General features: G+C 32.9%; 1 protein-coding gene across 1 annotated transcript in view; it reads right to left on the bottom strand.

Moving 5' to 3' along the window:
- LOC114333000 (uncharacterized) overlaps nt 1–8,832 on the bottom strand; it is a 65,519-nt gene extending 56,687 nt beyond the window's left edge. The window contains exon 1 of the mRNA XM_028282808.2: nt 8,675–8,832. Coding sequence (XP_028138609.1) covers nt 8,675–8,677 — 3 coding nt within the window. The 5' untranslated portion in view covers nt 8,678–8,832. The remainder of the gene's footprint in view (nt 1–8,674) is intronic.
- Between the last annotated feature and the right edge of the window lie 3,249 nt (nt 8,833–12,081).

Consider the following 12,081-nt stretch of genomic DNA (forward strand, 5'->3'; position numbering starts at 1 on the left):
ACTTTAGAACCACCCTGTATATTTTTTTGATATTTGGTACACGTATGTCTCATTCAAAACCCAAACGACCGACATACTAACCATAAGAAAAATCCAGGTCCGGATTAACAAAAAATTATAAAGTAATTGTAAGCTTAAAATAACACCCTGTATATTCAAATTTTGAAAATCCGTCTACATATTTGAAAAGAGCACAAAAAAGTAAGTGTAGTGGTTCGCTTCAATTTTTCGACCAGACAATTTTATGACTGTAATTTTGAAATTATATTGAATTTTTTAAGAACTCTGACATTAAAAAGAAGATATTATTAACTTTTAGTTATAAATTATTAAAGTTAATGAATAAATACTCGTTTTAAAAATACTCAATACTTATTTACCACATTGGAACTACTAATGGAATTACTAATGACAAGAAAAATCCAGGTCCGGATTAACAAAAAAATATAAAGTAATAATAAAAGAAAATAAATTTTTTCGTAGATAATTTAATTACGGAAATTTTGAAATCATATTGATTAATTCTGTCAAGGTCACAAGAAGCTGCCAGAAAAATGAAGAACAATCCCAATGTAATTAGAAAATCGATTCGAAATCTTTTAAAACCAGCAAGGAAATGCATCGAACAAAATGGCGGACATTTTGAGCAACTGTTATACTTCAAATATTTTTAATTTATGTTAAATTGTTGAATTGTTAAAACGATTTCTTTTTATTAGATATAGCTGTTTTTTTAATTCTTTACTAAATCATTAAAACATCCCAATTCTCGCAATTCTAATTTTAAATGATGTGCATACAGCTACAAATCCAGAGAATCCATGAAGCCAGCGTAGTAAATAAGTATTAAGTATTTTTAAAATAAGTATTGATTCATTATCAATAAATTATTAAAAGGTAATAATACATACCTGGTTTTTCATCTCAGAGTTCTTTAAAGTTTCAATATAATTTCAAAATTGATGTAATTAAATCAATGGCGAAAAAATTAAAATAGACCTTTAATCACAGTTTTTATGCTCTTTTAAAATGCGCAGTCAAATTTTCAAAATTTCAATATACATATTGGTTCAAGGTCACAATTACTTTATATTTTTTGTTAAACCGGACCTGGATCTTCCTTGTTATTAGTAATTGGGTCGTTCCAATGTGGTAAATAAGTATTGATTATTTTTAAATTGAGTATTTATTCATTAACTTTAATAATTTAAAACTAAAAGTTAATAATACCTGCTTTTTAATGTCAGAGTTCTTAAAAAATTCAATATAATTTCAAAATTATAAAATTGTTTGGCCGAAAAATGGAAGCGAACCATTAAACTTACTTTTTTGTGCTCTTTCCAAATATGCAAACAGATTTTCCAAATTTGAATATACAGAGTGTTGTTTTAAGGTCACAATTACTTTATAATTTTTTGTTAATCCGGACCTAGATTTTTCTTATGGTTAGTATGTCGGTCGCTTGGGTTTTGAATGGGACATAATATGTGTATCAAATGTCAAAAAAATATACAGGGTGGTTCTAAAGTTATGACTTAGAAAAGAAATGGGCAAAATCGATAAAACACCCTGTAACTCGGTTATAAAAGTCTGCAGGGTAAAAAATGTAGCATATCTAGAACCGGCTCGGTGACCCCTATTCACCTTTAAAGTATTTCCGTTTCCCAATGAAACACCCTGTATAAGACCATAAAACGACCAGCAGTCGCGTATGAAAGCGAAACATGGACGCTAGCAAGAAGAGAAGTAAAAAATTGCTGGAGTGGGAACATAAAATCCTTCGAATGATATATTATGGCCTCTGCAAAGACAGCGTAACAAACGAATGGAGGCGCAGATACAATAACGAGTTAGAGTCTCTATTCGTAAAGGAAGACCTAATCAGATATAAATAGTACAATAGACTCTGATGGGCAGGGTATGTGATACACAGTTTAACGACAATCGCTTTATAAACAATGTTTTATGAGAAAGGCCAGATGGACGAAGGTCTCTAGGAAGGCCTAGAAAAAGGTGGAAAGATGCAGTCAAAGAAGATCTAGAGAAAATGGGAGTGCGACAGTGGGAATTAGTGGCACAGGACCGACAAACATGGAAGGCAATAGTAAACGCGACAAAGACTCACGAAGAGTTGAAACGCCATTGATGATGATGAGATAAATGTTTATTGTTTTAAATTCATAAATGGCACAAAAATAAATACCTAAATCATAAAGAGAAGTATCTATATTTCACATAATATGTGGTCTGGAGGTAACAAAGTACAAAAAACTCGAAGAAGTACCACAAAGTTTTTTTTTTGTGAAAACTTTGTGGTACTTTTTCGAGTTTTTTGTACTTTAAATACCTAAATGGTCGCTGTCGCGGTATATGGCGGTCTTGCATATGAGTTATACATAATCTTCTTTCCATAATATTACTTTACCGGAAACTGTTCAACTTGACTTATTACACTAATATTACGTAGGTACAAAAATAACAACGTTACTGTTGTCACTCGTACAAATCTTATTATAGGTATTTAACAAGACAACATATTTAACTGTTGGCAACTTGTTGTTGCGAGGACTTTCGCAAAATACTAATAAATGCCTTTAAATGGTATGTGTAAACAGAGCGTGGAAAGTAAAAAAAAACACCCGAGAAATGAAGAGAAACCAATTTTACTCAGAATTAAATTCCAAAACGGATTGGAACTTTATACCGGTTTTACTGGTACGATTTATAGCAAACTAGAAATCTAATATGTCCAGCAGAAGGTGAGAGAATTTCTCGCCATTTTTATTAATTAAAAATACAAAGTATATAAATAAAATTATTGGCGCAATTCGTAGGTTGAAATTTTGAGTAATTGTTGTTGAAAAACCAAAATTTCCTAAGTTTATTTTTTCAGTTTTTCGGCTTTACTGAGTCGTGTGTATATCTGATCCTGACAAAGCTTAACTCATCTTTATTGATTTGGTGTATTTGCAGTTTTCCTGTCTCTCCTTGAACCCAAGACATATATCCCTGAAAAATTTGCCGTTTTGTACCTACCCAGTCCTATAGCTGGCTTATGGGTAGTCAAAAGTCACAAACTACACCGGTTCTGAATCGGCCCTGATCCCCTCTTGAAATATAGAAAAAAAATTCAGATCGGTGTAACTTTTCCACACACATACATACCCACAAACATTTTCCCCTTTTTTAAATAGAAATTGAGTCATATATATTGAGTCAATATATTGAGTCTGGTATAACTAGTGTGACCAACTCCAATTTAGTCGAATTCGGGACAAGACTGAAAAGAATACCTGAAATCCGGGACTTTTCAATGAAAATCGGGTCATTTTTTTTTAATAGATAACTTTAATATTTATTTAACATTTTTATGTTGACATATATTTTTAATGGAATTAAGACACAATTGGTTGTAATGATAATTACATTTTTGTTAGCTTTTGACCTTTCGACTTCCAATCCGGAAAACGTTCTCAAAAAGGAAAAAATTAGAAATCAACTAGTGTTGGATTTCTATGTAAATATAACCTTATGTTAGGATAATTTAAAAATGTATATATCATTATAACCCATTGTGGCCTATCATATCCGATCAAAAATATAATTCTCAAGCATGCCACAGGAAAACAGTTTCAGAACATTTTTATGTTGATACAGAACATTTATTTATATTATTGTTAATTATTTGTCGAACGATTGAATTTGCTTAAAAATGAGAAGAAAGCCTTTAAAATCACTAGGATATATTCAATACAATAGATCAAATACGATACTTGAAATACAGAAACGAAAATAAGTCTACGGTTTGAGTTTTCGTAGAACTATAATACCACGATATAAAATGCATCCATTTTGGATGTGGTATTTGTATTACACTCTAGAAATTTTCGACTTTTTTTGGTCCCACCAATTCAATTTGATGTGAATTCTTAGACGAATACGTTGAAAATTCGGATGGCCCGGAAGCCTTGTCCGGGACGCCGGGATACGACTTCGTAATTCGGGCCATGTCCCGGATTTTTCGGGCTAGTTGGTCACACTAGGTATAACCGATTTTCAAAATTAGACATGCGTTGGAAAGGTAATAATCAGTACTATCAGAAGCCGCAAAGATCAGACTTACATTTTCGAAATTTTTGGGAGTTTTGGGGACGAGAACGACAAACATATCCTAAATGGGAAGAGCCGTAAAATCCACACCCTTGGACCAAAATGGATGGTTGACATATTTAAGGATGCGCGAGTCTTCTCCTAAACTTTAAGATGTGATTTAGCCCAATTTCCAATAGATTTAGAAAATCGAAAATTTCGTGTATATATAGTGTCTCATGCAGGGGGTTGTGCACCACTGGCGAGAATTGCTGTTCTCTGAGATAATTTTAGTCATTGTGATTTAAAAGACTAAGTTTTCAATCTAATAGCACATAAAACAATACAAAAAAATATTACTCTACATCCTACCAGATTGAAAACAATGAAAACCTTCTCTGGTTACACCTCCGAGGCTTCTAAAATTTGCAAGCCTTAACGGATGCTGAGACTAAAGAAGATGAGGGAATTTTACAACTTATAATTCACGTCCCATCTGCTCAGTGCGGTAAAGTTCCAACGAGAATGGTTTCCTTCGTACTCCAATCAGAGTAAACATGTAAATCAAAAATGAATAACCATTTTCAATTTCGTTGCAACACGAAACTACAGCCGCATCATATTTTAATTCAATCAGAGAGTGCAGCAAGCACCTTTACCGGTTTAGAAACTTATTATTATCTCATCAGGAGGCACATATGCTGCTCTCTCTGACCCAACTAGGACAAACCCCGGCGTGGAGTCACGGATTGCAACGAACGAAATGGCAGTTATTGCAATTTTTAATTGTGATTTGTTTACAATATTATATTGGAACAGGCCGGCAAATAATTTTTCAATATTGTATAATCTTCTATTAATTAAATCGCATACAATTATTTAAGTAGGTATAAAAAATTATGGTTATTAAATATGAATGAGGTAATTTTAATTTAAACAAAATAGGCGAAAAATAATTAGTATAATAAAAGTTGAAAAATAATTATATAATATTGGTATAAGCACCCTTTACAAATCGGTGCGTACCATTAGTACTCACTGTAAGCTTTGTACAAAGAACCAGCTTTGTACACCAGTTTCGGCATGTTACAAAGAATGAGATGGATGGGACGTGTAGAAAGAATGATAGTGAACAGAATGTCTAAACTAGTTATGATTTGAAAACACTCAAAAGAAGATGTAGACCCATAATCAGGTGGATCAATAGGATAAGTGGAGGAAGACCTTAAACACCTGAAGTTGAGAGAGAAAAGTACAAAATATAAGTGAATGGAGAAAAGATATTGTTCATCAGGTTCTTCAGAATAGTTAAGAGTTTTATTTAGAAAAGGAAATAAAGTAAATATAAAATGTGAAAATACCAAACTGGAAATGGTCACCGCATATGACTATTTTGGAAGTGTAATTACCAATGATGGACCAGATACCAAAATAGACCTCGAAGTAACAAACAGAACAAAAAAATCGAACAAACTATATTACACACTAGCGCCAGTTCTGAGAAAAGAGTCCCAAGAACTAAAAATGAAAATACATAATACGATTGTGATACCGACGATACATACGAGTGAAAATTGGACTTAGTCGAAGGGCAGTCAATGAGGGTATTTGGCTCCGAATTCCATCCTACTACATCGATTTACTTGATATTTTCACAGTAACTAGGGAATAGCTCAAGGAACAAAGTCTACCCTATGCCGATGTGCGCTTTTATCTTGGGGGTGGTTCCCACCCCTTCTCGGGGGTGAAAAATGTTTTGGTTAAAATAGCCACGGAAGAGGCTAGAGAACCTAATTTTAAGCAAACACTGTTCTATAATTTTTTTTGAGAACTCAATACTTTTTGAGTTATTCGTGGTTGAAAATTGTCAATTTTCATTGAAAAATGACACCTTTTCGGACGGATTTTTGCGAATACCTTAAAAACTATGTATCTAACAAAAAACTATATAAAATAGTTCTGTAGGTTATAAAAAACAAGAAGTCGGTCTTGACGGTCCAGTTGGCTGGGGCTCAGTCTATCGACAAGTTTAGTGGATTTGCGATTTGCGGTCGTTGGTTCGAGCCTCAGCTAGGTCATGAAATTTATAAAAGGCCAACGCCGTAGTATAAAACTCAATAGAGTCTACGGCTTGGTCTGGATAAACTGGCGTCGGATCGGCCTATGGAAGAGCGGTACGGCAAGGGATAAGGGCTTGCGGCTTGGTGATACTCCTCCATAGATACCTACCGAAGGGCGTTGACGTCTAAGAACGGTGTATACATACATATAAAAAACAAAGAAACTCGTTCCTTCATAAATCTTCTAGTTAAAATACAAAGAGGGATCTGGTAGGTAAGAAGAGTTTGTTTTTTTGATGCATGCTCAAATCGGTGTATTCAACTTGAAATAACAGAGAAACAAATAACTTTTGTAGTGCTTGAAAAAACCTATAAAATGAGTATACTAAATGTCGATTACATTTAAACTAAGCGAGATATTCTGCAAAAAAGTTGATGACTAATGTATTTTAAGAAGAAATGAGAAGTATATTTAATTCCTCATCCATCAGAATTTAAATACATCGTAGTCCTTCTACAATACCTTTTAATTAGTGTTATTTCTGTGTTCAAAAAGTTGGACTAGATTAATATGAATGGTTTAAAAAAAATAAGATCAAATTATAGAGCGCATTTTTAAATTTTCTTAAAAATCTACCTTTTCCTCCATGTAACTCGAAAAAGATAAGAGATACGAAAAAATATACCACACAAAAATGTAGGGCTTTTTCAAATAAAAATTTTCTTTTATTTTTCATTACTGTATCTCTTATCATTTTCAAGTTACATGGAGAAAAAGAAAGATTTTTAAGAAAATTTAAAAATGCGCTTTATAATTTGATCCTTTTTTTTCAAAAACAATTCATTTTAAACCCGTCCAACCTTTTGAACATAGAAATAACACTATAATAAAAGGTATTTTAGAAGGAAAACGATGAATTTACATTTTGGTGGATGGGGGATAAAATTACTTCTCATTTTTTCTTAAAATACATTAGCTATCAATTTTGTTTGCAGCATATCTTTCTTAGTTTTAATGTAATGAACCTTTATTACAGCTCATTTTAAAGGTCTTTTCAAGCACTACAAAAGGTATTTGTAGCATTATACACCTAAAATCGACCGTTTCTCTGTTATTTCAAGTTGGATACAACAACTTGAGATTGCACCAAAAAACAAACTAATTTCACCCACCATATCTTTTTTTGTAACTAGAAGATTTATGAAGGCAAGGGTCTCTTTGTTTTTTTATAACCTACAAAAATGTTGAATATACTTTTTTTCAGTTAGATGCATAGTTTTTAAGGCATTCGCAAAAAACCGTTCGAAAAGGTATTAAGTTTCAATGAAAATGGCCAATTTTCAACCATGAATATCTCAAAAAGTATTGAGTTTTCAAAAAAAATTATAGAACAGTTTTTGCTTAGAATTAGGCTATCTAGCGAATTCCGTGGTAATTTTAACCAAAAAATGTTTCACCCCTAATAAGGGGTGGGAACCACCCCCAAGATAAAAGCACACATTGGCATAGGGTAGACTTTGAATTAGAAGATAAGTAGAGGCTAGGCCCAAAATTTCATTAAAATCTATGCAGTAGGATAGGATGTGGAGGTAATATCCTATTGTTGCGCCCATTGACTGGCGTAATAATAGGATAAACGCAATGGAGATTGAATAGAATAAAAAATAAGACAATAAGTGGGATAACTTAATTGTGGGGGATAAGTGGGGGACAATATTGAACAAAATAATGAAGAGATAATAAAACGGGTATGGACATTTGACGAGAATGAAGCCCAGTAGACTAAAAAAAAAATAACGAAAAAAGAAATATCACAAAAAAAAGAAAAAAAAAAGCAGACTGAGGAAAAATTGTGTATACCAAATAGTAGATGCGGGAAAGATTAAAGTACTATTATTAGAAAAATAATAGTACAATACAGAAAATAATGGAAGAGTGCACTGCACACTGGATGAGCAGCATAACTAAACCTAAATTCGACACCGGTATAAGGAAGAGGAGAAAGAAAGAAAAAGTTATGTTTGACATAATTGTAATTAGTTATTATTTTTATTATTTCTTTATGTTTTATGTCTTAAAGAAAGAGATTTGATGTATATCATTAAAAGGAAAAAGTGAGAAACTCTTGGACACATAATTAGAAACGGCACTAAATACAGATTACTATAAATAATCCTCCAAGGAAACGTATTCGGAAAGCGAGGAATTGGGATAAGAGGACTCTCATGGTTAAAGAATCCTAGGAAATAGTTCTTCACAACAACAACTAATCTACTAAAATCATCAGTTAATAAAATAAATATAAAGAGAATTATCGCCAATATTCGAAGCGAATAGGCACTAAACGAAGAAATGTTTTAAAAAAATGCCCTAGAACGGCCTGTTGTGAGTATAAATAAATAAAGTAAATAAGTAAAAAATAATTAGTATAAACTAAATGTATAATAAGTAAAACTAAATAATTAGTAGTAAATAAAATTGTTTAAAAATAATTATATAATATCGTCATAAGTGGAGTACCTACCATTTTCTCTGGTGCGTTATATCCAAAAGGTAAAATTAAGCGGCACAATCACAGAAATAACAAACTAACACAAAGAGAATGTCGTCAGTCACTAGCACATCTCACTGCTGAGTGTTACACTGTAACATGACCGTAACCCCATCGAGAGCGCAAGTGGGTATGGCTGCAGAAGAAAGTCTTCAAGTACCTTATTAAGATTATTTTATACGTGACCACTGGGCATGAAGAAACAACTTCAGTGGGGATCTTATCACATTATTGGAAAATTGGAAAATACTGGGAAATAACGACAACAACATGAAAATTTCAATTTATTTAATTCCTTTTACCTTTTTCACAATATAAAATACACGTGTGAACGTATTGCTTTTGTTATAAATACATTAAACAGAGAAAATAAAGAAAATTGAGAAGCGTATGTACAGCGTATGAAAAGTGAGAAAAAACATGCAGGAAATAGTTATTTTCCTAACAAGTGCAGAAAGTCATTCTTTTCCGCACGCGACTGCAGTTTGCCGAACGACGCGAAGCGGGAGATCGGCAAGCAGTCGAGTGCGGAAAAAAGACTTTCTGCAAGAGTTAGGAACAATATTTTTTCTAAGAGTCTTTAAAAAATTACCAAATCAATCAATTAATTTAATTAATATGAAAATACATACACAAATTAATTATTTGACAAGGTTGTCAAAACCAAACTTTCAATATAATTAGTTAGCATGACGACGATCTTGGTTTCCATGACGATGATTCAAAACGACTGTTATTTTCTACCGATTTGGCTTTCGAATATTATATCAAAATAATTTTATTTCATCGAATTATCAGTAGTAATTGCACAAGAGCTCTGAAATTCTATATTAATTTCAGAGGTCGAGTGCAATTTGTTGCAATTATTTCATGAATAAAACTGTTCAAAACCAAAATTTTATTGTAATTTATTTATGTAAGTACCATTAAATACACAGTTTTTATAAATATTTCACGATTGAAAGTCATCACTTTTATAATTTTTAAAACATTAATTGTGATTAGTGTCACTGAATGTATTTTTTCGTAGCAACGAAGGGCATCTGACGTAATATACTTAACGACGGGAGATTATCAAAAATTATCGATTTAATTCAGATTTTTGTAGCTTTATATTGGTCAGAATCTCCTATGAATGAAATAATCGAGTTAATTTCATTAAAACGGGAACACAATAAGATATATTTGAAATAAATTAGTAAATAATATCTAAATATTAGTTTATTGCATGTATTATAATTACTTTAAGGCCATATTAACATATCTAAATTAACACGCGTGCGGAAAAGTAACACGCGTGCGGAAAAGTGAAACTTTCTAAACTAAAATGCGTGCGCGATAGTAGACATTTTTGCACGCTCGTAGAAAAAATAAATATTGCATTAGCAGATGATCTGTCTACCAAGACCAAAAAAATGTACAAAAATAATGATAATCTGTGGTAGACGCCATAAGCAGAATCAAAAGTCAGATATCCATATGTAGAAACAGATGGATGGTGGCTTTGTTCCTCGATATAAGAAATGCTTTTAGTAGTGCTAGCTGGAAAATTATCGTCACACTACTGGGCGACGTGTTAATATTTCCCTATCTGCAAAATTTAGCCAGGGAGTAACTACACCAATGTTCTTCTGCGGACAACCCTTTAGACATTGGTGTACAGGCAACAGCATATACGGATGACCTGGTGATGTTGGTGGAGCACATCGAAAACTAGTCAATCATGCATTGAGGCACTCAGCACTCAAAAATTGGCAGTAAAGACGTGGATGGGAAGGAGGGACCTCATCTGTCCACTCTATTGAACGGTCTAAAGTAGAGGTCCACTCTACTGTACTCGTACACTACGTGACATCGGAATAGAAACAAGTGCTCAATATCAAGTAATATAGGGGAATGCTAGATGAAGCCCAAAGGAAAAACACTACTAATGGTATTAAGCGCATATAGATTAACATCCAAAGAAACTACAAAACCTATAGCAATTAACAGAGGACTGCGACAGGGAGATGTTATTTCTCCTAAACTATTTGCATTAGCACTGACATATGTTTTCAAAACATTGGAATGAACAAACATGGAAATAAACATAAATGGGAAGAAACTAAATCATCTAAGATATACAGACGATTTAGTAATAATGACATCAAGTTTTGAAGAACTACAAACAATGCTAACCGAACTAGCAAAGGAATCCGAACAAATGGACCTAAAAATAATTTTTACCAAAACAAAAACAATGAAAAACACACAAGATAATAGAAACGTAATACTAAACGAAATCACAATGGAAGCGGTTAATGATAATATGATATATTTGGGAGAGATAATAAAAATAAATAAGCAAAACGAAACAGCGGAGATAAAAATGAGGCTCGGATTAGCCTTGGCAGGATTTGGGAAATTAAAATGATCTTAAAGCATAAAAAATACAACACCACTTAAAAGCAAGAGTGTTTGACAAGTGCATACTTCCAATTCTCACCTGTATTTATGTATCGGTTTTAGAACGTCTTTCGACGTTGTTTGATGCCTAACTTCCACGTCCTTCTATCATCCCATTGGCCATCTCTAAGATCCCTTGGAAGATCATTGCTTTGGTTACCCCTTCTTTCCATGTCTTTTTGTGTTTTCCTCGTTTTTTGCGTATTGCTGGTACCCACTGCATATTCTTTTTGGGCAATCTTGTGTCTTCCATTCTTTGAACATGACCATACCAAATCAATTGTTTCCTCTCAATGTCTGTTGTTAAGTAACCATCTATTCCAATTCGTCGTCTTACTTCCTCATTTCGAACTCTTTCCCTACGGGATTTCGGGAAACACATCCATTTCTACAGCTTCTAATATTTTTCTGTTGTTCTCGGTTATTCTCCAAGTTTCTGCTCCGTAAAGCAGGCTGCTTTTAATAAGTGTTTCATAGATATTGTATTTTCGCTGTATTCCTATTTCGGAGCTCCAAAATATTCCATTTAGGCAGCCAATTGTTCTTCTAGCTTGTGTTAACCTTTTCTTTATTTCCTCATCGTCTTTTCTCGTTCTATCAAAGATTACTCCCAAGTACGTGTATTCACTACAGGATGTGATTTCTTCATTATCCTGTAGTTCGATATTGGATAACTCAGCTCCTATGGGTAGGTATTTAGTTTTTTCCACATTAATTTCCAAGCCCCACTGTTCATATCCCTCCTTTAGTTTTCTTGCCATATACTGTAGATCGTCTTTATCATTAGCTATGATGACTTGGTCATCAGCAAATTGTAAGGTATATAAACAAACCTTTCCGAGGTCTATACCCATACCGTGGCATTTACGTTTCCACTGGTTTAGTGCTTTTGCACATATCACACATTGAAAAGAATACTGTCAGTATACGAAATT

This window comes from Diabrotica virgifera, chromosome 4 (assembly GCF_917563875.1).
Source record: "Diabrotica virgifera virgifera chromosome 4, PGI_DIABVI_V3a".
Classification (NCBI taxonomy): Eukaryota; Metazoa; Arthropoda; class Insecta; order Coleoptera; family Chrysomelidae; genus Diabrotica; species Diabrotica virgifera.